Source organism: Mixophyes fleayi, chromosome 4, assembly GCF_038048845.1.
Source record: "Mixophyes fleayi isolate aMixFle1 chromosome 4, aMixFle1.hap1, whole genome shotgun sequence".
Taxonomy (NCBI): Eukaryota; Metazoa; Chordata; class Amphibia; order Anura; family Limnodynastidae; genus Mixophyes; species Mixophyes fleayi.
The window spans coordinates 235,683,691-235,710,841 of record NC_134405.1 but is presented as its reverse complement, the minus strand read 5'-3'; the positions used below and the strand labels follow the sequence as shown (position 1 = coordinate 235,710,841).

The 27,151-nt window shown below is 37.3% G+C and overlaps 1 protein-coding gene across 3 annotated transcripts in view; it reads right to left on the bottom strand.

Moving 5' to 3' along the window:
- CNOT2 (CCR4-NOT transcription complex subunit 2) overlaps nucleotides 1-27,151 on the bottom strand; it is a 62,732-nt gene that overhangs the window by 16,714 nt on the left and 18,867 nt on the right. For all 3 annotated transcript variants that reach the window (XM_075209521.1, XM_075209522.1, XM_075209520.1), the window contains exons 2-14: nucleotides 19,807-19,929; nucleotides 18,988-19,060; nucleotides 18,610-18,757; nucleotides 18,157-18,339; nucleotides 12,745-12,824; nucleotides 10,352-10,477; nucleotides 9,243-9,367; nucleotides 7,794-7,914; nucleotides 6,836-6,992; nucleotides 3,828-3,889; nucleotides 3,571-3,620; nucleotides 2,677-2,777; nucleotides 935-1,079 (exon numbers count right to left, since the gene is read on the bottom strand). In XM_075209521.1, the coding sequence (XP_075065622.1) occupies nucleotides 935-1,079; nucleotides 2,677-2,777; nucleotides 3,571-3,620; nucleotides 3,828-3,889; nucleotides 6,836-6,992; nucleotides 7,794-7,914; nucleotides 9,243-9,367; nucleotides 10,352-10,477; nucleotides 12,745-12,824; nucleotides 18,157-18,339; nucleotides 18,610-18,757; nucleotides 18,988-19,060; nucleotides 19,807-19,917 (1,482 nt within the window). In that variant the 5' untranslated portion in view covers nucleotides 19,918-19,929. The remainder of the gene's footprint in view (nucleotides 1-934; nucleotides 1,080-2,676; nucleotides 2,778-3,570; nucleotides 3,621-3,827; nucleotides 3,890-6,835; nucleotides 6,993-7,793; nucleotides 7,915-9,242; nucleotides 9,368-10,351; nucleotides 10,478-12,744; nucleotides 12,825-18,156; nucleotides 18,340-18,609; nucleotides 18,758-18,987; nucleotides 19,061-19,806; nucleotides 19,930-27,151) is intronic.

The window sequence follows — 27,151 nt, the reverse complement described above, 5'->3', positions numbered from 1 at the left end:
GCAACCAAAAAAGTTTTACCTTCTGCCTTGAATACTGCAATCACCTCCTGCCTGGCATTCCCCTCACCCATCTGCCCCTGTTCATCTAAAATGCTGTAGGAAGACTCCAAACAACTCTGCAAACCCCCAATATCCTACAGAATTCAAAAGATTATTGATGACCACTTCCACCAGTATTATGCTGTAAGCAGTAAACGACAGTAGACTACAAAAGCAAGGCAAAATGCATCATCATACTGAAATAACTAGTTGCACTGAATGCAGCCAAACAGTAACACAATAATAGCACACACAGAGTTGTTTCTACAAAAACATTCCTAATAGCATTCATTTTTATGTATACAGCTCAACAACACTACAAAAATAGTGGCTGTGACCATGAGTGAATATTACCAAAAATGTTTAAAAATTGTGATTCATGCAATTCTTGTCCATCTTTAACCTACTTTATCCTTCCTATCTCTCCTTATATAGATGGTGGTTCAAACCGGGAGTATATAGTTATGTGTTTCTAAGCACTATCACTTCATAAGATCTTGAAAAAAGTACGTCTTACACATCTGGAATCCCTCCATTCATGTGAAAAATCAATGAAGAAGCAGATAAAATTCTACTTCTTCCTAAATTTGCCTGTTTATCCCATTTTTTTGTCTCAAATATTTTAAATATACAACAAATCATGAAAACAAATGTGGTCATTAAGTTGTGAAACACTCGGGATTTGAAGGGTATACTTCTTTTTCAAAAACTAAAACAAATTGTGAAATTGAAAAGAGAGTTACATCCAGTGGAATAAGTGAACCGCAAATTGATAATGGATTGCCCATGCAAGGTCTACTAACAAGACCTTAATGTCTCTGATGAAGCCAGATTATGGTACTAGTTAAGTAATGGTACACAGCGTACAACCAGTAAATGACATAATATACTGTACCTTTGCGACTTTCCTCCAGTTAAGACAGTCAAAAAAGTAATATGTCCCCCTCTCATATGTGTTTGTTTTCATGGTAGGTTCCATTCCGGGCGCCCTGGTTATCCATACCCGCTCTTCTTTGTGGTATCTCCAGTCTCTGTTAAAACTAAAATTAGACAGTAACATAAGGTTTACAAGAACATTTTTTTGCATGCTCTGAATGTATTGCCATATAAACATTTATCATTCAAAATACCATATGGTGTTTAATGGAACTTTATTTGGGTAACTAACATGAGTCAGGGACTTCAGCCCTCTTGCATAACTGGGTAACATTGAACAATGTTACATGAAAGCAAACTCAGGTTTGATTAGGCTGCACACAAAAGAGAAAAGAAAAAGAAGATTTTGGTACGTCAGATCTCTTTCTCTGAATCCATCTGGGGGACACTGCTACCATGGGATTGCATGAGGGCGCACGGAGTTGGCACTTAAATAGTTAACTAAACTAACTGCTGCTGGCTCCTCTGCTCTGCAATCCGTGCTAGCCTCAGTTTAAGTGCCAACTCAATGCGCCCTCATGCAACCCCATGGTAGCAGTGTCCCCCAGATTGGATGACTGAGAAAGGACTAATAGCAATGCTCTATAACAAATATTATAATCTAGTCTATCAATCTACTTCCCTTCATTTTTTAAACAAATATACAGTTGTGTGCCGATTCATATACTTAGAGATAGTATTGCAGGTTGTTGGCTCACAACAAAGCACTGATTTCTAGGTCAAGTTGAAAGCTGTCTATAATATACAGATTTGCACAATTGGCCAGATGGTATGGTTTAGTAGCATTCATCTACTGCGAAGTAGTCCATTTCAAGGTAAAATATTTTTATATTATCAGTTTCATTCCCCCATTAAAACAGAAAGGGCCCCCAAAACGACTTCTCCAATACTTCTCCATAGACAACTACCTAATGCCTGCTGATTACTTTGAAAATGGTTGTCTACAGCTCCAGGCACTGTCACTGTATGTAAATAAAACTCAACAGAACAGCACACAAGTCAGGGATAAATATAATTCAAGTCTCAATTACAGGATCTACATTGAAAAGCAATACATCATAAAATATGTATTACAAAACATAAGTAATCAGCATGCAATAAAATTTATATAAATATTAAGACTGATCATCACTGTTAACGCACATATTTATTAGCATTGGTAATCTCTCTGGTCATATATAACAAAACTATTAAACACTTATCAAATTGTTAGATCAATACAATTTTTTTATATAAATATGTTACTGCACGATTATTAATTATGTGCAATAAATATTTCATGATATTATATAAATTATTGTTTGTTATCTATATCCTATAATTGAGATTTGAATTATACTTATCCCTGGCTTGAGTGCTGTTCTATTATATCTTTTAAGGAACTGCCAATCCCTATGGAGTTCAACTGGGGATTGTTATTAATTATTTAATTATAGCACCATCACAAGGGTTATACATTTATTTGCTGTCACTGGAACCCTGGCTTTCACTAACAGCGAGAGTCCAGTGAGGGCAGCAGGCGCAGAGCACAACCTGCATCATCATTACATTTCTGAAATGTCATGCTGCACAGCACCTCTCTACAGCATAAAAAACAACTAATTGTACACTACTAAAGACCCTTTTGCTCAAAGTAAATATATATTGTGGTCTTATACACTCATCAGTAAATAAAATAAACAGAAATAAAATAGTACATACAGCTCTACTGCGGCTAAAAGCTGTAAAACATCCCCGCCGTTCATGTAGTAGAGATAGAAGAGTAGATCTTCTCCATATCGGCCAAGTTTTATTGCAGCCAACTGCAAAACGGCAAACAAAAATACTTATAAGATATAATACAAAATTACAGAGCACTAAATGTTTCGGCAATATACGGTGAGCAAAAATACAAATTGTATCCTCTTTGAACTTCTACTTTAATACAATGTTTTGTAGCCAACTTGAATTCGTTTTTAGTCTTAAATTTAGCTAAAAAGAAATGTTATAAAAATCATGCACCATTTGCAATGAATACTGTCATTCCATGGGTGCCTCATAAATTTGATACAACAAATGGGATATATTGCACATTATTGCTTCTTAAAAAACAGTCTAACAGCAAGAGACTAATCTGGAAGCAAATAGTTTAATAACCAGGTTTCATTTTATTATTTGGATGGCAAACAAGATAATAATGACCTACAGTGGATATGACGTTTTGTACTGTTACTTGCTATTAAACACTTACACCATTACAACTAATAAATTCTTGTAAGTTGATTTTTAGGCGGTGATGAACAACTAGGAAATAGATAAACATTACAGAACATGTAGTTCAGCAAAGACGAAACTTCCCAGCATTAGTCTTTACTTACATTAAGAAATTCCCAACTGTAAAGAAGTGACAACTCCCAAATCATCGCTTAACAGCAGTTACATGGGAAAACTATGCGTGGCAGATACAAACGTGTCCATCATCAATGTACAAACTAAGAATCTGCTCTACGTTTATACAACCAGACTTTTAGGACACACCACATGGGAACAAAATCACATTATATTATCTTTTTTTCCCATTGTAAATACAATAAACAGAGAGCTCCAGACACTCACCTTATCCCTAATGTGAATGTTTGTTAAGTACTCGGAAGGAACATGAAAATCTAGGGGGAAAAAACAAAAAGCAAAAACTTTAGAAACTAGTTAAACCATTAAACTGCTGTTAATGTCCTTTTACTGTATTTGCAATTACTATTAAATAAAATTCTAAAAAAAAAAAATTAGAAAAAGTATATAGAATATAATATTCGGCAAACAAAGACTAAAGTACAAGTAATTGATTTGCAAACAAAACAACAAAAATGACATACCAATATCTTGTGGTCGACAAGGTGAGGATGCCCACGGTGATGCAAATTTAGGATACAGATTTCTGGGTGTAAAATTGAAGCAATTACTTTAAGTGCAACAAAAATAGCGTGTATCTATTAAGGAAATATATGTCAATTACATTTAATTTAAGATAGGTGTCAGATTCCATGTTTGCTAATAGCGAAGACATATACACACAAAACAAAAAGTGCAAATATATATGAGGCTGGATCACTTATAAATAACTTATTGTATAAATATATTTAAATTATAAGCACAGTGCGTCAATTTATATCATTGCAAATGTACTGATTTTGATACGGTGTTATATTTGTGTATTAGAAATGTACTGTTTTCTGATGCAGTAGCCATGGTGGAGGAAATGCGTTTTTGTAAGAAAGGAGGCAAGGAAAACCTAAATTAAGTTAATTAATCCTTTTCATCTCAGAAGTGACAAACACCTGCTTTGGCCTGAAGGCCCGGGCAGGGGGTCTTTATCTGTTAGCATGTCTTGTTAGAGAGACAGGAAACCTCTTAACAATATAGACAGCAAATTTGAGGGAATCAGGTTGGTATGAAAGTTAAACTGTGTTGGATGCAAGATTAGAATTTCTAAATCCCCTCAAGCTCCTTGCCATTAGAGAAACTTGGCTCACCTTCTCTGACACTACATCCCCTGCAGCTCTTCTCTATGGGGGACTCTCCCTTAGCCATACCACCAGACCCGGAAACAGACAAAGTGCTGGAGTAGTTTATCTAATTTCTCCAAGTTGCACCTTCCAAGTCATACCCTCTAAACCCTCACTCTCATTCTCTTCCTTTGAAGTCCACACTATCGTCTATTTTATTGTCTCCACAATCATTTATTGCCCTTCAGGTAAAGTTTCCCAATTTCTTGACAACTTATGGACTGGCTCACTTATTTCCTATCCTTTGACCTGACTACTCTCATACTAGGCGATTTCAACATTCCCATTGAAAATCCCACTATATCTTCTACTACTAAACTTCTTTCATTTACTTCCTCCTTTGGTCTCTCCCAGTGGACCTCATCTCCCACCCACTGTGATGGACACTCCCTTGCCTTCACCCGCTACTGCTTAATCACTAGTTTCACCAATTTAGCAGTCCCACTCTCTGACCACAACCTCCTTTCCTCCAGCCTCGCCTTACCTCATGCCCTCCCCGCTGCACCCAGACCCACCCGTCACCAATTGCCCTCAAATCGCCCTCACTCTCAATAACAACAATTTCCTCAGTCTCTCAACCCCACTGCCTTGGTGTCACACTTGACTCCGCCTTCTGTTTTATTCCTCACATCCAGACTCTCTCCCAGTCGTGTCCATTCCACCTTAAAAACATTGCCATAATAGGTCCTTTTCTTACGCAGAATGGGTAAGAGTTTTAATAGCATGTTCTCATCATCTTCCATCTTAACTACTGCAACCTCCTACTATCCCGGCATTCCTGACACTCATATATCCACACTTTAATGTATTCTAAATTCTGCTGCAAGACTGGTCTTCCTCTCTCACTACTCCATATCTGCTGCACAAATTTGCAAATCCCTACATTAGCTTCCTGTGTCCTCCAGAATCCAATTTAAATTACTCATCCTTACCTACTCAGCCGTCAACACCACCACACCTTCAAACATCTCAAATCTCATATCAAAATATTCTCCCTCCCGCCCTCTTAGATCTACTTCTGACCTGTGCCTTGTCTCGTCACTGGAAATCACCTCTCACTCGCACTTACAAGACTTCTCCCGTGCTGTCCCTAACTTAAGGAATTCCCTACCATGCCCAATCAGGCTTTAACACAGCCTTATAATCTTTAGATGTTCTCGAAGAAACCATCTCTTAACTCTTACCTTATCCCTGATGATACTATAAACCCTCAGAACTGTCCCAATCTCCACTCTAAGCCACACTCGCTCCTCTTGTTTCAGCTATGCCCTCTTCCACTTAGAATGTAAGCTCTCTTAATGAGCAGGGTGCTTCATACCCTTTGTTTTCATGTCTTAATTTGTTTTGTCTGCCTTGTATGTCCTTGTTTTATGTATGTCCTGTTTTCCCATACTGCACAGTGCTGCGAAGCATTCTGGAACTTTACAAATCTACGATAATAATAACATAGCTCCATATTACATCACTACTAGGGGCAATTATTCACCATTCCTTGAGCTGCTATTAAAAAAATGTACAAGTGCCTTTTGGAGTATTACACATTCTGTTATGGATACATCTTTATAAAATACGATGCCAAAAATTTCAGGATTGACAAAGGATTACTGCTAAACAATAGTGTGGTTGGTGCTTCAGCCAGCTCAAACTCATAACTGAAGGAGGAATTGTCAATAAATATGCGATATTTAACCACTGAAGAGTGGTCTGGATCCTAGTACAGCAACTGAGATTTTACAGATTAAAGCAGGGCAAACAAAACCCTGCTGGTTCAATTGTACCCAGCAGTTTTGTACTGCCAGTATTGACTTAAAGCATATGTCTGTAAATGTCTTCCTCTATAGCATCCATAAAGACCATCAGATTACATTGAAAGCCATTGGAAAGATCTATATATCTACTGATATGGGAATCCACTCATTGCTTTGTGATAGAATGAATCTCAATATCTGTTCAACATAATAATGCATTTTGCATTGCCGAGGCAAGAAATAAATTGTATAAACATGGGTTGCAACGCTGTATTTATGGAATTCATGAGCAATTAATAAAAAAACATGTAATACAAATAAATCTTATTAAAAGCTTCTCAGAAACGTCAAACATAAAAATATCTAATATGACTTGAGCAAAGGAAACATTTTACACTACTAATGTTTCTTGAATTCTTAAACATACATCTAATTAAATAAGAAAATGCCTGCAAGCGCTCTCACTGGATAATTAAAGTTTTGCTTCTAACCCTTTGTTATATTTGACAAAACATCTTCCCTCCCCATTTGCATAGAAACAACACAGAAGTGCAGACAAAATAAACTTACTCTGGAGAGTTGAGATTGAGGCCTAGCGTTGTCAAGTCACTTCCTAATGCAAGATGTACCATCCCTGGGTCTGTCTCAGCTGCCCTGATGAATGTTAACAAACCAATCATACCAAACTGATCTGTCACCATGCCTAGAGGAATGTTGGTAACTCGGCCTGGATAAAAGACAGGAGCAAATGGTAATGGCACTAATGATTATAAGCATTTGGTACAACACACTGCAAATATTTTCTGACAGGAGTTGAAAATCCGCCAGATATCAAGGCCAGCGCTATAAACTAGGAAGTATGTATAAATCCTAAGACATCTCTAGAATGTATGAAAAAGCCAGAATACATAACATGAAATCCTTAATATAAACTAAAAGCCAACACATGAAAACACAAAATAGAAATGTACATTATACAGTGGACTTCATATGCTAGAAATAGCGTTATACTACCCCTCTTAGTAGTACTTAAATCTCTCAGACACAACTTGTTTGTCCAATAAATCTTACATATACAACAGCCATTATTAGGTCATATTTTTACATAAGTTTAACACCTTGAACAGAATGCAGCATATCACAGTGCCGTATACCTTAGTGATGTCACCAACGTTACTTAATTACCAAACTGAATATTGGACCAGCCCACAAGATGGCTTGCTTCACTTCTCATTGTACCTCGGTGCTAAAATTCCTCGGTGCTGTCTCAAACAGCACGGCTAATAAACTGTGTGCCATGACATTTACAAATAACCCCATGACTTGTGCTGGAAGTCACTGTGGATATCTGTGAAGCAGAGTGCTTTTATAGGGTTGCAAAACTCCTTGGTGACTTCTAATATAGATATAATTTACAGTAGGGTGGGAATTATCCAACAGCATTATCTTCCAGTGAACTAGAATCATAAAATGTGTGTATGGATGTAATGCAGGAAATTACTGAAAAGAAATGCATTAGACAACTTACCATCCGGTAAGACCTGTATCCCTTTTTTCTGCTGGTTATTATTTTGCGTTGTGGAACTTTTATCGCCTGGAAATTTGGGCCCATCTGTACTTGAAGCAGTCTTTCCCGGTGTATTTAAATTCTGTATGGGGATGCCCAAGTTAATTAATTTTGTTTTACTAAACAGTATGTTGTTTTTAATATGTTATGTCTGTCAATTGTACATCTGGAATGGTTACACATATACATTTAGTGCCAGGTGGCATTCTATGCCGATATAAGGAGAAGATAAATCAGACTAAAGCTGGTCACCGACTGTCACGTGTCAAGATCTGTCAATGTTTAACCTCATCTACCTGGTAGTTTTATTACTCCCATAAGCGTGGCCATTTGCATTCAACTTGGTCTAAAATGTGACAAGTGGTTGTCCAAATCACAGTGTGTTTGAGAGCCGAGTATTGGTTTTTCCATGTGGTGATAATTTGAATAAAAGGAAAATCACACTTATGTCATCTACTTTCATGTATCTAACACACAAAGGTGCGAAAAAAATGAACAAAATGAAAAAAAAAAGTCTTGTCAATTTAGTTTAGGGAGAAGGGTAAGTGAAAAAGTTTGGTCAAATACCGAACTTTTTCTGATTTTAAAGTTACTGAATGATTAAAAAAAGATAAGCCATTGCAAGCCCACTTCAGAAAAGCAATGCACAATGTATATATTGAACAGCACTGTTCTAGCTATTTACTGCTGCCAGACAATATAAAAAAGTGACAAACATGAAGCTCTAAAGTTTATGAAATACTGTAAAAGTTCAGAGTATTTTTCATCATGTTCCTGAAGAACCCAAAGATTGGGAACAGCTGGAAATAAATGGACCATTATCCTTTCTTCTCTCATCTCTGGCCATCTCTACTGAGCTAATAACCTAATGCAATACTTTCAATACAAATAGTAGAATTAGAAAAGGGTTACATTCTTTATCAATACACTCAATTAGGCTTGGTACATACTACAGGCTTTTCAGCCGATAATCAAGCCAATCAGACGATAAGTGACTGACTATCTGCCGAGAGAGAGAGAGAGACTTCGCAATCTGTCACTGTGTCTGTGTTGTTAAATGTAGAGTGCGCTGCAGGTGGAATAAATTCGTCCGTCAGTTCTTTCTGAAACTGACTATTTTCGTTTCAGAGTCACAGAAGCCAACGAAATTTATAATGACATTGTGGAAAAGTCAAAGTTTATTTCGTGACAGGAAAGAATGACTGAATATTGTACTGTTATTGGACCAGATGAAGAGCACAGATCTGAAGCTAAATCGTGTATAGCGTGTACACATGAATCGGCAGACTGATTGGAACATCAGTTGTTTGTAAAATCGTTAGCGATAACAAATTGGTCGACAGTTTTTGCAGTGTGTACCCAGCCTTAGTCAACTGTTGTAAAGAAAGTGGTTAAAATCCTACTACGTACAGATTTGCTGTCATCATTGCTCGACGTTGGATCTTTATAGCTGGAGCCTGGTAATGCAGGGAAGTCCTCGTTGTGTATTGAGAAGTCCTGGGACTGCTCACTTGCTGGTTTTGTTACCATGCCCACTACAGAAAGAGAATAAGAATATTTTATAGTGTGACTGATATATAAGTATTTAAAGATTATTTCTGAACTGTGCAACCCATTTCAGAGCTGGAAAAAAATCTTACATCAATTAAGCCTATGCTGAAAGAGCTACAGACCAAAGTTATAATAAGAATCTATCATGGAGTGGAAGACTTCCTTTCAATATTACACAATGATAATATATATTAGAATATATATATATACTAGTGTATTAATATATAATAATAATAATAATAATAATGGACCTAAACACATTTTGAGCAATCACTTTCACATCACTCACTATGGTTTCTGTTAAACTGTAGAAATTCATAACAAGAATTCAGCTATTGAACGCTCATTTAGATTATCAAATACTGGACATGACAGACTCAACGTTTTAGGAAAATAACCATTCAGCTGTAATTAAAGAAAAAATGTGATAATATTACATGTATGAGGTATACTTTATTCACCTTTTATCTGATAAGACTATCAAAACACAGCAAACAAGTGAATATTATAGTATTTATACTAAGTGGTGTTTTAACCATTAAATGGAAGGACAGGGGTGAAGAGCATACTCTTCTTATGAACATTTATTGCTAATATACAGTACATTGGAGCTATTATAGTTGCATTTATCTGGTGGAGTGGTCTAACAACATATAGTACTTGACTGTGCTGAAAGACCACTGCAAGTCTTGCCCCTGTCATCAGTAAAACCCTGGATCCCTGACATGCTTTCCTTAATGCATCCTAAGCTCTGTTACTGCTCTGTATATTCTTCACATAAGAACGGTATCACTGGAAACAGATGAGACAAAGCTGCGGCCCACATTGGAAAAGAAAGTATAATGTAGACATTAGTAGCAATAGCTCATTACTTCATTGACCCTTTCATTCCAGATAATATTACATGCCACAGAATACAACCAGCAATTGAGTCCACACAGTTAGACACTTTCCAGGTATTGCCATACCATAAGGAGCCCTTCCAGCCAAAGGGTTTATTAATGGTGTAGGGTTGCCACTTCCTTCCCTTCTATTTCTATCTGCTAGTGCTGGGAAATCTGAAAGGTCCAATCCCGTCACATTTTCACTTCCATCTGAAATACAAAAGGATTGAGTGTACTTTAACTAATGTAGAATAAAAGCTAACAAAAAGTAGAATGAAAACACAAATGCTGAAACGTTACTGGGATGGCCAGGATGTTAGCCTGCAAGAGAAAAAGAGCTAATGTTCACCAAGAACTATGAAATTTTAGAGGACAATGGCAAATGCTTCTTTATTTTTGAGATTTATATTTTCGAAAAGCAAGAAAGACCAATTGCATTGGCTTTTTCTATCTATGCATCCAATAAATAGGTCATTCCTATGATCATGAACACTTCCTGTCACAAAGCAGTAAGTCACATAAAAAGAATCATTAAAGGGCAACTAAACATTAAAGTTCAAGTTCAAACATTAAAGATCAAGTTCATCCAAAAAGAAAATATATCTTAACCTTCACAAATGCATATGTAAAAGTTGCAATAAAAGATCCATGACAGGAGCTGGGACCTCCCACACATACGTGTCAGGGTCTCCACACAAACTGCACCACAATAAATACATTGTGACCGGAGCACTAAATTAAAGATGCACTACCATGTGGAGCATTGTAACTCTGTGGCTAGTCTGTGTGTGATGCTTTGGAAGGGGGTGTGGATGGGAGAACCAATGAGAAGGTGCATTCACAGACACTGCGACTTTACATTGGTCTGCCTGCTCACACCACTGCTCTGAAGGCAATTTAAAGTGGTGAACAAAAATGTTCAGGATTTTAGGTGGTAGATCAACTTCAATTAAAATGCAGGTCGTCATTATCGGACAGTAAGAAAAACAAATCATACAAAATACAAGTCACATAAAAACAGAACATGTACATACAAGGTTAAAGTAGGAGCAGACTTGAGACAGAGGGTCAAGAAACCCTCTACTCATGAAAGCCTAGAGTCTAGACACATATGTGCATTACAGTAAACATATGGCAGACCATAAACAAATAACATTTTCATGTGTGTAAAAAAAAAAGTCCATTTTGTAATCTGTCAAAGAACAATAATCTACTCTTCATTTCATAACAAATTTAAACATCTTCCAGTAAACTGCCCACAGTGCTTCTATCCAAGCTACTGGTGAACAGAGCTCTAATAGATTTCATTATAGGGAAGAATTATCACAATTATCTGTAAAAAAGACAGTCAATGCACACAAGAATGTTGCATCCAGTCAGTGACAGCAATGTTCACCATGTTTTGGACATGGCACAGCTTGGGTGAAAGCCATATGAGAACCGAGCTCTAAGATGTTTGACATTTTATTGATATTTGCTATTAAAGGTGATTGCAAGATATAGGATTCTTATCAGTCATTAGGTCTCCAAGCTGCAACATAATTTAAAGGGTTCCAAGGACCAGTAAAATGAAAATGAAATTTCAGGTTGGAATCTTGAAGGTAAATCCCCTGTAGCTGTTAAATAATTAACTCCTGTGTCTAAATCTGGTCACACATTTGAGTATAGCATCCTAATGGGATCTGAGCTCCATCACTAGCCCTGCCCGTGTATGTATGAATAAACCAATCAACAGGGCATTTCTACAAAGCAAATCTGCCAAGCTGAAAGACACTCTGACATCAAAAGCACCCCCGCTACCTCTAACATGTCAATCTCCTGCAGAAAAGTGAGAGAAAATGATGTACATATTTTTGCTATTTGTTTCACTGGCATGCACAAGCATACTGTATCATAATTTTCTACAGGAGACTGTATATTTGAAATCATATGTAGCGTAGTGCTTTGGAGCTTCTGTGTTGTGACGCTGTAGGCTACAATGTTCCATGATATGTGTCACCTACTGGATACATCTCCAACCACCCAACGAGATACAAATGGGAGTTTTTTTTTCTGCTTTGAAAGTTATGTTCTGCACTGTGGTTTACAACACAATAAAATAAATGTCTTCCCTATAGAAATATGGACTCTAAAGCTTGGATGTATTTCAATAGTAAACTTGACAGGACATATAAATTGTTAACCTCTTTACTAACCAATAATGCAATTAGCATTATTCATTAGGGGCAGATTGATTTTTATCTAGCATCTCAGAATTTCAATTACAGTACAAGGCACGTTATCGTTAGAATTAAATCAGCTGCGATCTAAGAAAAAAATTATACATTTAATCTGAATAGAAACTACGGCTGGCTTAGTTTAGAGTTTAAAACATTTAATCTACATAATGATATTTCAGATATTTGAGAAGCTAAACCAAAATTACAATTGCCAAATTGCAACAAATATGCTTTTGCAAATGTAAAAGAAATGCTTACCTGTTCCATTAAAAATGTTACTCGATAAGGAATTGTTCAAACCAAATGCTTGATTTCTATTCATACCAAACCCAGACATGCTGTGTGGACAGAGAAGGAGATCAGTTTTGATAATAAATTCCACTAACAAACTGCATCAGAACAAATTGAATGTCATTAGGAAGGTGCAATAAAAAGCACTGAATACAGACAATATGAAGTAACTCATCAACTATGTTACTATGGGGCACATTTATCATTATTCACATAAAGTGAAAAGTAGTTTTCAATCCTTATCGCAATGATAAGGATTGAACTACTTCTCACATTTATGTACAGCCCTGCACAGAAACAGCAGTTCCGAAAAACTGCTGTTTCAGTGATAAAAAAATTCATACTTACCCCCCTCTTCGGAAGCGCTGTCTCCGGGTCTTCTCTTCACTCTTCAATTGCGCATGTTCAGTTCCAAGAACTGGACATGCGCACACAGATCCCCTCTCTGTCTCTGCAACGATAGTTGCAGAGAGAGAGCTGTGAGTGACAGGGAGGGATCATGTGATCCCTCCACACATGCGCTGTCCAGCTCTGCTCTCCGAAGCAGAGCTGACAGCATTAGATTTCCTCAATTCGGATGATGTACGCCAGCTTCAGCTGGCGTACATTAACATGACAAGTTCCCGAAAAAAATGTTTTTTCGGGACTTGTTAGATTGCGGCCAGGAGCAGTCACCATTCTGTTGAATGGTGACTGCTCCCAAAAACAAAGAGGAATGCAAAGCAGCAGATATCCATGATATCTGCTGCAATGCCCCCTTAATAAATTTGCGGAGGACACTGTGGGACCTTAATTACCCGTTAAAAGCACTATCGTGCTTTATTAAATATGCCCCTATGTATGTATGTAACTTCTAGAAATACCTTTAATGGCAGTAAAATTATTGAGTTTAATAGTTTAGAACTGAGCTTATTAGTTCCTATTTGAGGAATTCTAGCCAACTCTTCCTTACAACACTGCTTCCATTTATTGATGTTTGAAGGCATTTGTTTATGCACAACTCTCTTAAAAGCCCCACCACAGCACCTCAATGGGGTTGAGGTCTGCAGATTGACTTGGCCATTTCAAAACTACCTTTTGTTCCCAGCCATTTAGCTGTAGATTTACAGATGTGCTTGGGATCAATGTCCTATTGCATGATCAGCTAAACATGATCAGCGGTTATTAGAAAGAATGCCTCACAACATTTTCCTCTAGAATACTCTGGTATAACGAGGAGTTTGCTGGTGGACTCAACCACTGCAAGGCATCTAGGTCATATGGCTATAAACTAAGCTCAAATCATCACCTCTCCACCGGTAAGTCGGTTATAAACATGGCATTGTGCAATAAGACCAAAAAGCTCTAGTTTGTCCAGAGAACATCAATCCTAAACGTTTGTGTTATGTTCATATTCAAAGGAAAGCTGTGCCACAATATTTTGCCATTTTATTTTGTCAGAGAAGAGGATTTCTCCTGGCTACTTGTCCATAGAAGCCATTTTTAATGATAGTATGAACTTTGCCATTTACCATGTTGACAGAGGCCTATAAATCCCTGGATGAAGCAATTTCTTGGAGTACATACGATCTCATCTTTGGATAAATTTGCTGGGACATCAACTCATTGACAACATTGACAACAGCTTTTGATGTCTTCTATTTGAAAATAATCTCAATGTAGAATGATTATTTGGAAATGGTCTTGTAACCCTTTAAACACTAATGAGCAGAATAACTGCTTCTCTAAGATCATTGCAGATGTCTTCTCTCCTTGGCGTGGTGTTAACACCAACTAGAAACCTGAATTCTCCAGAAAGAACTGTCAAAAGGTTCTGTTGTATAAAGAGATGATAGCATTTCCTGATGATCAAATAAAGAAGTGCACTTAATTAGCAGCACCTGGCTCAATTGATATGGAAGCAGTAAGGATGTACTTCCTTTATCACACATGGCTTCTTCATGTTGATTTATTTTGAGCTGAATAAACAGTCACCAAGTGAAATACACTGCGTTATTTGTAACATTAGTTTAGATATTTATCAAAATTTAGGACCTGGCGAGGACTATGTGACTTAATTGGGTTCTGATATGTGAAAGCACAAATTTGAAAGAGGGTGCACTTTCTTTTTCACATGAATGCTCATACAATCTCAAGGCACAGGATCTAACATGAACTTAAGCCGGCCACACACAAGCCACAAATGCAAGTGTTCAGTCCCTCAAGCCGAACAGAATATGACATGGGTGGGTTGGTAATAAAACAAGGATAAAACAGAATTACTAGTACGCAAATATATCTGCTCTATGAAACAGCAAAAAGTAGGAAAGCAGACTAGAATACAAATCTGCCAAGGTTCTCCTGACTAAATAAACGCATACTATCATTGATGGCTATTGCTCACAGTTTTTGGCCATTTTTTTTTTTTTTTTAAATTGCTTAATTTATAAAATGTGCAATAAAGAGTACACAATGAAAATAAAAAACAAACAAAACAGTCTTGTATGGTTTAAAACAGGTAACATGTGAATACACTACATATTGTAACATAACTAAAACACATCTTTCTTAAAAACACCAATATCAGTCAAAAGTGTTAAGCTCAGAAAGAGGAGATTCCCAACCATATTTTCTGTATCTTACTAAATTTGTCTGGGCATTAATAGGGTAAGATGCCACTAAATAAATACACTATGGACTGTGGCGTTTTTGTCTTATATCAAAAGCTCTCTAAAAATTATGTGGCACATAGTTGAGGAACTGGTAATACTATAGAGGGAAAGTCACCACATCCTTCCAAATTAACTTAATAGCTGGACATGCTCATGCCAGAAAAATGCATATGGGATAGATAGATATATATATATATATATATATATACACACACACATACACACACACATTCATTCTATCTGCATGGAGTGAAATATCTACTTTTAAAACATCCTCTGATTTTCCTGGAATTAGCTCCTCCTATTTCTCCACTACTGGCAAGGTATTTTCATCTGGTACAGTCATAATGGCATATAGTCTAGTGAAAAGTCCTGCATCCCTAGTGTTCTTAGTATCCATATAAATAATGCTATTAGACAATTGTGGTGGTGACCCTGCCTGTAAGACTATACAACTACTCCAAAGGCTCCTGCTCTGCTCGTGTGCAGTGAAGTCTCGCTTTCATTTCCAGAACAAAAGGCCCAAACGGGTCATCACTGTGTATGCGCCATCCTCTATCAAACTTCTGCTATGGGTCCAGCAATGTAGTGTTGCGACCAAGTAACTGGTAGCTTTTTGTAATGGGAAGTAAAAAGTATTGGAAAAAGTAGTGACATAATAATGCCCAAAAAGTGGGAGAGTCTTAACAACTTATATCTGAAGACATATTAGCTGTACAGTTTAGTATAAATAGAAGCTCCACACAGAAAAGAAGGGAGATACCAAATTTTGCAAAGGATGCTTTTTAATAATATCAATTAAATGCTTTATATATAACGTAGCTTGGTCAGTAAGATCATTTTAATTACATGTATACTTCCCCATCATTGACAAAGGGAGTATCTTCAACATCTGAAATTTCTACTTCATCAACTCTAAAAGGTGAAAGACATTAACATCTAAAATTCTTGAGGAAGACTTGGCAATAACTCTAGACAAATACCTAAACTCTGCCCCTATTTCTAGAATATATTTAGGGGGATATGTAGTTCTTGTGTGGCAACGAATGCGAATGTAGTAAATTTATGCCAATTAGTAAGTAACCCACACATTGAGCTATATGATTATGCAAAATTTTGTGCTCAGCGACTGCCTAGAATTACCTGAAAACAACAATACCATACCATCAACACATTTCCAAGTTTTTTCCACCACTGGGCCCAAAGTGAAACCCCTAAAATATCTTCACTCAATTTATGTTAGCTATAACTTCATTAGATAATGCAAAGGAGAAAGTAGCATCCCCAGTCCGTCTTGTAAGATGTCGGCAGAAGCCAACTTTGGTCAGAATGCTACAAACAATTTCCACTCGATGAAATCAAGAGATTACATCACAGAATCTCCCATTATAGCAAGCTTAACTTGAATGTTAACAAGTGCCTCCTTTTAATAAAAGTGGGCTTCCCAGGCATGAAGGCAGTTTGGTCACCATGTAGGATAACAGATGAAGCTAAAAAGGCAAAATTTGGCCAGGATTTTATAATCACAGTTCAACAGTGAAATAGGGCAGTAATCATCTGGATTATAGGGCAGTAATCCAGAGGATTTCTGTACACCTTACAAAAAAATTGCTGCGTCATAAATTGTGTCTGCAAGGGCATTATTTTGATAGTACCACTGACAGTTGTGGTGAATATGTTTATGCATCATTTCTATACATCAAGTGGTAATTCAGTGTTGCAAAGTATTACACTGCCCCCATCAGGCTATTTATTAATAACACACAGCTGGCAAAGATTTCTGGGGAAACCACTGTAATCCATCCAGGCCAAGTGTTAATTCATGAAAGGCATCTTGAATTTCTTCCAAGCTTATGTTTGCCCCGAGGAAGCAGACAAGTTAGCATTGGGAATTGTACATCAAGTTTTTAGCTTTAACTAAAAACTTTTCATAATTCTATAGCAACATTGACATGTATAGCCAAGGGCATGTTTTTACAATATGTATCACCTAAATAGTCCAATTTTTTTACATTTAAAACAAGCACGTTCCCCATAGTATATTATCAACTAATCAAATGCATATCTACTACTGTTCTACTGGAGCATTCTCTTATGAATGTCCTTGTGCATAATCTGTTTTTATCATTATCTCCTGTTGTGCAACATGTTGGCAGTTTAGAAATAAGGGATTATATAAATTTTATTCTAAACTTAATAGATCTGTACCGTTTGTCATGATGCTGGACGAGACAGGTACTTTTGATTACTTTTCATGAATGTGTGCTGCAGGAAGTTTTAATACTTCGGCCCAGTAAAGCAATTCTATTCCACATGTGTGCTTCTCCTGTCTATATTGCCTAGTGATGTGGAAGACATTCATAGAATGCCTAACGGTTGTGCATTTTAAAAAAATATGCTGGGAACTTCAGGCAGAAACAACCACAATTTCAGAACAATTTAACATAATGCATAGCCAAGCATCATAACATCACAGTACATACAATAAAACATGTTTTCCACGTGAGAAATGCATTAGGAGCAGGTGATGTCACACAACATATTAAAAACACATTTTTTTCCCCGACTTAAATAAAGTTTGCAACTCAATTACAGGACAATCCCATAGCACATACTTTACTTTTAAAATGTGCACTTATATGAGAAATCAGATATTCAACATACTGTATGTATACCCTCTGGGTATGCGTACTATACATTTATAGAAAAGCAAAAAAAGGCCTCTCACCTGTTCACAGTAAAAGGTTGCCGGGATGGTGGTTGCTTTGGCATACATATTATACTGGGTGAGCTTCTGTTTGGACTGCCTAACCCTGAACTGCTCATGTTGTTCGTTCTGCTGGGAATTCCAATGCTCTGTCCAACCTGGGAGTGGTTCATCATGTTCCTGGGATTCATCGGCAAGATACCTCTGAAAGACAACAGGCAGATTAGAAGGAGCCCCAAACTGTTACGTACAGTGTCCCAAAAACCTTTCATCCCATAGTATATGCCGAGTCATAGGAAGACACCTCATCCAGTAATTTTTCTTCATTTATTGTTCGGATTACTACTCAACTTCACCAGCATTTCCATTTAATAAATCTCATGCCTTACAAATTTCCCCACATGTCACCTTAAGTACAGTGAAATGAAAAATAAGAACTGCATGGCAAAATGATAAATCTTTTTCTCCCAGTACCTGCTTGGAGATGGTGGCGTATGAAGTGACATTGTTGGTACCCCTGTTGTCGGTGTTACATGGTTTGGTAACTGAGTGCCTTGTGATAAGCTGCGGTTTAACTGAGGAGTATTGTTGCTCATCCCCCTCATTGGAAGGCCTAGTGCACCTGAAAAAGTGTAGCGATAAAAGCACACATAAACACTAAACTTTACAAATATGTGCAGCATGTTTATACAATAATGGTTGATATATTACTTATCAGTAATAAGTGCAATAGTTGCAATAGAGTAAGAGAATTTGAACAGAAATAAGAATTCCTAAATGGTGCAACTTATATGCAACACTACTGCAATAAAGAGCAAAGATGCTATGGAAAGGAGAAAAATAAAATCTTACTTTGTTGCCCGTATAAACTAGCCCCAAATTGGGAAAGCTGACCCGATGCGGATGGTGATGGAGACGCCAGCATCTGGGGGGAAAAAAATAAAAAAAGTTAAATAATTTGTACAATATGTACACATGTAGCACACTTGGTGAATTTAAATAACTTGAGGACTGACATTTGGGTTACAATTCATTAAACTCAAGCCACTATTTGAAATGAATATTGATCAAAGGCTGTGCACTACCGAGCTGAATAATACATAAAATAACGGTTTATATTCAACAAAGTAAGACCCACATGCTCGCTCTCACTTCTCTGAAGCAGGTTGGCATGTTTTGGAGGTGTTTCTCTAATAGAGCAGACACACAGTGACTGACAGCTGGGCAGACATGTGGTGCAGAAACATACAGTGTGAACTGGTTGATTTATACACAGAGTCAGTGATGTCACAAAAGTTCAAATAACTGTAGTTTCAGTTTGTAGACTTGTAGCAGATCCCATCGGGACATTGTCCTAGAGATTTCAGAGGGACTTCAGATGTCTAGTGGACTGATGAGCAAAAGGACTTAAATATATATATACCGAAATATGATTTAAGGGAGTTCTCTGTACAGCGCTGCGGAATTAGTGACGCTATATAAATAAATTATGATATTGTGAAGTGATAGGAAAATAGCAAAGTTTCAAATGGTATTACAATTGTCTATATTAACATACCCCCAATATGTACTTTTGTCAAACAACAAAAGGATATTACCCTTTCAACAGAGTTTTAAAACACACAGAAGGAAAAAATACAGATGCGGCGGTAGGGAGGACAGAGGACTTACATCTTTCTCCGACCGATGCGGAAACATTGAGGACTGGCTATAATACATATTTTCATCATGGTAGTCACTTTCGACCCCTTCTACGAACTTCTTTCTTGAAGCACCAAACATGCTGTATGTCACCTGAAAAATTATAGACTGACTTAGTACACCATATTACATGTTTACAACAATAATATTCTTAAGAAACACAAGCAAATGCTCTGGAGCTTCAGTAAAGTGGAACCATACAATGGGCAGTACACCTCTCAACATTATGACCATCAAAACAGAAATCTCCATCATCCATCTATAATGTCAGCATTCAGCAAAATCTGGTAGGTGCATGAGTAGTGTGTTCTTGAGAAACACCCCGTGACATTAAGCGGCTTGCTGTCAGTACATTTGCGCTGAGTGGTTGTACGTGATCAGTCTCACAGGAATTTCTATCCTCGCCAACTTCTAAATAATTATGCCCAAGGCATTTATATGACAGAGAAAGGGGCATAGAACATTTTTTTAAGCCCAAACGATTTTGGATACATTTAAGATGTACAGTCCAGTTAATTTTGTTGGTAAATAAGTGGAAAATAAAATACAAAACGTTTTATCTGCGGTCTGTTAATGCAGCTGTACATCCATGAATCTCAAGAGTAGGAGACGCTTTCTCGTGGTCTGCTGGGCGTTACACTGGTCTCTAACACCATCAAACAAGGCTGCAAGACAATTCATGTGAATATAAAAGTTCATTGGTAAAGGGATTTGCAAACCTGGTGTTAAAACAGGTTCTGTCCAAGGAAGAGAGAGCATCTCCTGCTGTGACCTTGAGATGTATCTGGGGAACTGCCAAATTACTGCATTGACAGAGCATTCATATTTTATTTACTTTCCATTAATTAGCCTTTAACAATGTAAGCCTGAATGCAATAGTGAGAGCAACATACTGGAAATAGAACCAAGAACTTTTGACTGAAAATGAAGAGAAAGAGGAGACAATGTAAAACTCATATTTAATGAATAGATTTATAAAAATAGTTACAATATAGTACCTAAAAAAATCTTATGTCACCCAAGTAAATTGTACAAAAACTATATTAATGAGCTGTCCAAAAAATAAAAATATAAAAATATAGCACAACATACTTTATCCAGGCACTATACATGCAGGTGTAAGAACAATAGAGAAATGCTACTGCAATGGAATCCATGTAAGGACTATCTATTATTCTTTACCCACCGTACAGTGAAAACTGTGAAACACTTTTTTTGCAAGTCTTATTTTTTATACACTGGATGTATTTTTTTTATTTTTTTTAGCTAGTTTTCAAACACATTCAACTATACGTCCACAGCTCTATTATTTATTATCAGTTGTAGTGACAGTTAGGTCAGCATTTTCCACATACTTCAAGGGCAAAATAAATGCCATTCTACAAGATATCACCTCATGGCAGACCCAACACACCTTCTGCTACACTCCCCAACCCACTCTCAGTTAATTCTCCCCAGTAACAGAGTCTATATATTATTTTTATTTCACCCTACAACCTGCATGTCCATCTCTATAGCTCACCTTTTCAACCTGTCTTTCTCTGCTGGCACACTCCAATCCTACTTTAAACACATGCCCACCTCACCAATCCTAAAAGAAACCATATCTTGAGCCTCTCACTCAAATTACCACCCTATTTGTCTACTCCCCTTTGCCTCCAAACTACTAAGGTGGTTGTACAAAGTTGTTTATCTTGGTTTCTCTCCTCCCACTCCCTTCTTGAGTCTCTGCAATGTGGCTTCCGACTCAACATTCTCTGAAAATCACAAAAGCAATCAATGATCTACTTACAGATAAGTCTGAAGGTCATTTATCCACACTTATCCTGGACCTATTTACTGACACTGCTAATCACCCCCCCCCCCCCCCCCCCATCCTGCACATTATTCACTATATTGGCCTTCAGGACAATTCTTTCTTAGTTCACTTCCTACCAGCCACAATCCTTCAGCACCTCTTGTAACTGGCACATCTTTACTCCACTCCCACTTTCTGTTGGGCTCTGTTCTAGGCCCTCTGCTTCTCTCACTGATCTTCTGTTGGTGAACATATTCACTCCTTCGGTCTTCAGTACTTCCTTTATGCGGATTACCTCCAAATCTACCACTCCGCAACTTTTTTACTATCTTGTGCGGTCAACTGTCTTCTCTGTTATATCGACATGAATGTTCTGATGCCATCGAAAGCACAAAATATCCAAAACAGAGCACATAATCTTCCCTCCTCCGAGAGTAGTAGCCTTCCCTCAAATCTCCCTCCCCATCAAAACCACCACAATTTCCTCAGCCCACTACCTTAATGTCACACTTGACTCCATGGTGCTTTATTCCTCACATCCAGTCTCTCTCATAGTTCTATAGCCTCGCTCTTCGAAACATTGCTACAAAACACCCTTTCCTTAGCAAAGGTGCAAACAAAACACATCCATTCTCTTATCCCCTGCCTTGACTACTGCAAAGTCCTCACTTTTGGCATTCACCTAACACATCAATCTCAGCTTCAATCCATCCTTTCATACATCCCCTTACCGCTGACTTTTGCCTCTTACTACCGCCTACAAGACTTCCCTCGCTACCCACTTATGCAGTGTATGACACCCGAGCACACTCAAGTTTTCAAATGTTAAAACGCCCTCTGAAAACCAATTTAATATAATTAGAGCTTACCCTACTCAAACTTATACTACTGTATATAATACAATATCATGACTGTTTCTTTGAGCCACACTTGTCCCTCTTTTCTCAGCTTTGTCCTATTACTATTAGATTGTAAGCTCTCTCAGGACACATTTTGTTTTCATGTCCGATTTTATATTTTCTACCTTGTATGTTCCTGTTTTATGTATGATAGGTTTTCTCCATTGTCCACTTTCATGGAGCATTGTGGCACCTTACAAACAAACAAACAACAATAATCCTAATATGTGAACATCCGAAACACATTACAGAGCATAGGGTAGAGGACAGATCCAATTCTCACGCAAGCATATATGACAACTTTATATAAATAATATTACCTCCAAGTAAAAATGGCTGCCTCACAATGTGCAGCAACCGGGGGTCTCACAGGTGCCAGCAATGAACTGGGGATTAGCGCTCTTTCATCCAGCAATCTATCAGGACACAGCGCTGGTAAGGTGATGGGCATGGAGTGGCAGCAGAGCGTGAAAGCTGCAGATTTAGGGGGCACAAATTAATCTTAACAGGTCTTATTACAATAGCGGAACTCCGTCTGACAGGTCAGACTCAACTTTGTCCTCCTTGGATGTCACAGCACATCGCTAACAGCCTTCTTATCCGTGCCAGCAGCAGTACTTGTAAAAGTGAAACTAACTTTCCATGGTGCCCATGTGAGCCACCATCGCCTGGGACCAGACTAGGTTTGTGCTCTGCATTCAAATGACACCGAGCTATGAATTGCAGGGCGGAGAAGAGGGGAGGAGGGACAGGGGTGTCTGTGTACATCCTCCGCACAATGACTAACAGGACAACAGGAGACCTCTCCGAGTTGCAGCCAAAGGTTTTGACAGATGTAATGCACAGATCTGAAGGTAATCGTGTACAACATGTATAGTGTATACACATGAATCGGCATCTGATCGGGACTTTAACTGTCAGTGGTAAAATCGTTAAAACTATTGCATCGTTAGAATTTTCCTGTAGTGTGTACCCAGCCTTAGTCAGAGGTTTATAGTGTGAATCACATGTGATTATTTATCTACACCATGAAAAAAAAAAAAAAAATTGGTGAATGCTAATGAGAAACAGAACACATTGTGGAACATTTCAATAAGTCAAGGCAAAAATAACCAACAGCATAAAAACAACAAAACAAAAAATAAAGCTGATTCAGTTAATTTTTCCATTGCAGTTGAGAAAAAAAGAGCAAACATTTTATTGTTTACTATAGGTAACATTTTTCTTTCCTTTTGTTCCAGCTTTCATCAATATAACTAATTGATTTCTAAAGCATCATTCACATGTTTGTGGTATAGTGCTTTGTGTTTTTTTAATAATGCAACATTCTTGATTTTTTTCTATTCAACTAAAATATTTTCAATTAATTCAAATGAATGAGATTATGATCAGTGCATCAAAATGTGCGGCTTTAAACAAAAATTTGGTGTGATCAATCGCATACAGTAAATAGACAGACATGGCCTAAAATATACATTGAATTTAAAACAAAAAAATAGAAATCATCTATACTTTTCACTAAAGTTAACAACATACTGTAATATACTGTAGCCAAACACATGGTAAGAAAAAGCTGGATAGAAGACCATGTTTTCCCACAATTCATATAATGAATGATTAAAACAATTACTAAAAAAAAAACCTACAAAATCCTATGATGGTCTAAAAAAAAAACCCAAAAAAAACCCAACAACAACCATTTAAATAATTTGAGAAATACAGCAAAATTATAAGTTTAACACACACACACACACACACTAGAATGCATAGAAATGCAAATCACATAGAGTGACGTTTCAAACAGAGCACTGAAAGCAATATCATTCATCACTAATGGCCTAATAAATGCTGTAACATATGAAGTCTATTTCTAAATTCAAGTGTGTTTATAATCCCATGCAGTTGCGGAAAGAAACCTGTCTGCTGCAGGACAAAAACAAAACAAAAACAGACTAATCTGTCACATTTGTCTCTATTTGCAACCTTGTGAATTACAATGGTGCTAAAAACATGAATTAGGATAAGAATATAATGTAACAAAATTACTGTTTGACTAGGCCCAGAACTGCCAAAAAATGAGTACTGAAACTCCAGAAATGCTTTTCGTTGCAATCTGGTGGAATTTGGGCTCAAAATTTGGGATTCATGGCACATTTTACCATCTATATATTCATGCCTGCCATACTGTTGTCTAAAGCAACCATCAGCTCTGTCACTAGTGCTATGTTGGCAGCCTCTCCTACAGTGGACCTCAACTGCTGGAGATCAGATCAGGAGAGGCGTAGGGTCCACTATTGCCTCTTTAAAAGCAAAGCATAATTTTCACCCTGGCTACTAGAAGTGATGTCATCTCCTTCTGTAGCTGCCGGACAACAGTGAGGAAATACTACCTATCTATTAAATAGTAAGTGGACATTTTTACATTCATTATCTTTTTGCAGACCCGGGTTCAACCCGGTCGACCCAGGAATTTTCCGGGGTGGGAGGCTCTGTCACCCGACAATAACCCAGATTCATAACCCAGAATATTGCTTGGTTGGCAATGTGAAAGGAGCATTAGAGGAGTTGTGATTACACCACCAAGAACATTTCAGAATGTCACTCCTAGGTAACAAGTAAAATCCATATTAATGTCAGAGGACAAGAATAAAATTACACCACCATCAGTGATGTTAACAGGATAAACTTCAGGGGTCTCATGGGCGGTTCTATAACCATCAAAAGTGCCACACTTTTATCTTATTACTGAGATTAAGGGTAAACAATGCATTTAAATCACAGAAAGACACCTATTTGTAAAAACGTCTCAGTGACATTTAAACAAGTGTTATAAGCAATAACAAACAAATCTGCCAATAAAGCAGAACGGAGCTGGAGGCCACATGAGGCCCATCACTGTGCTACATACATCTCAGACACTTTCAAAATACTACTTTCGCTTCACTAAAGCATTATTTATATTTCTGCAGCATTAATAGTCCGTCCTAAATGACTGTTTTACAAAGCTAATGAACCTAAAGCATAAAAAGAAGAACGTGGACACAAACCTTAAGATAATGCAGGAATTTTGTTAATAAATTTAGAGAGAAAAGTTGTAAAAAAAAAAATGACTTTACAGAGGCCTCACTTTGAAAGATGAAATGATGTGGTGTGCTGAACAAGACACAAACCCTGACAGCTGTCAGATCACATGAGAGAAATGGATAAATTACACCCAAAAGTGACTTGATCCAGCCATACTAAGCCAATCTCCAAATTCATTTGACAGCAAATTTATCAGGTGATATCAAAATAGAAAAAACACATGTTACTATTTTTCAGAGTAAAATGCTTTCTACTATGTTAGTTACAAATAAAAGCAAAACATTTACTTCTGCAATAATAGACAACTTTGTTTACCTGCTGTGGAGAAAATAATTAAAAACCAAAAACTAATGTGAGCTTACATGGCTCATTTTTAATTTGTTTTCCATGTGCTTTTACCAATACAATCCAGTGTTCTCCCGGGAACCTATTTCACGGGCACTCCACCTGGCTATTTTTACTTAACATCCAATTCTGACAGACCGTAAACATCCACCCTGCACCTGTGTAAACAGACAATAGCGACAGCATCATGACGGTGCTGCTACACTGCGCAGAAAACGGGGGAATAAGTGGAATAACTGGGGGAGATGTGGCTGAAGAAAATGGGGGGAGTAAGGTCAGAAATCCCCGTGGTTACAGTCTATGGTGCCTATTTATTAAGCCATAAACCGGAACATTCTTTCTTTTTTCTGCATAGCTATCTAGCAAAAGCCTAATGCAGGAGATTGCATTAAACCGCAGTCCCCATAATTTTCATTGGGGACTGCAGTCTGGGGCAATTCAACAAGCTCCAAAAAAGCCTAGCTTTTTGGAGCTCGACCCTGATGGCTAGATGTTCTTACTCTATGGGTAGAGCACTGCAGTAGAGGGAGCTTTGGATTTTTTTTTTTTTTGTTGTTTTGTTCAGGAAAGCCTTTGGCAATAGCCACAAGAGTCTTTATAAATAATTTAGGTGTGGACAACATTTTCATTATTATCATAAGTTATTACACTCTCCCATCCAGCTACTTTTTAATGCCACCCGGCTGGCAACACTTTCTGGGAAGAACACTGGAATCTAATACTCCGGTAGCATGCATTAATGCGTACAAATAGGGTGTGTGCTGTGTTCTGAAATTTTAAAAGTATTAAAATTTTAGAACACTTTGAGAGAATGACACTTGTCATGTGTTAACACATTCAACCAGCACAACATATATTAACTGTAAAAACGCAATGCATTAAAAGCACATAGAAAACGCATAACTAAAGTGTGAGTTAATTATCATGTATTTGTACATATTTTCTCAATGCATATGCGTGAACAAGCCCTTTATTGGCATACATGTTTTGCATATTCATTTTAAGCAGCTCTTCTTTTGCTATTTTTATGTTTACACATTTTTAAACGAACCCCATTATATTTGAATAAACTAAGAATTTGGTTAATGAAGTTGACCAATACATTCAATAGAATTATTACACCAAAACACAATTTCTTTCTATGAAAGATAAGTACTAGGGCACTGGGGTCATGAGTTTGATTCCCAAC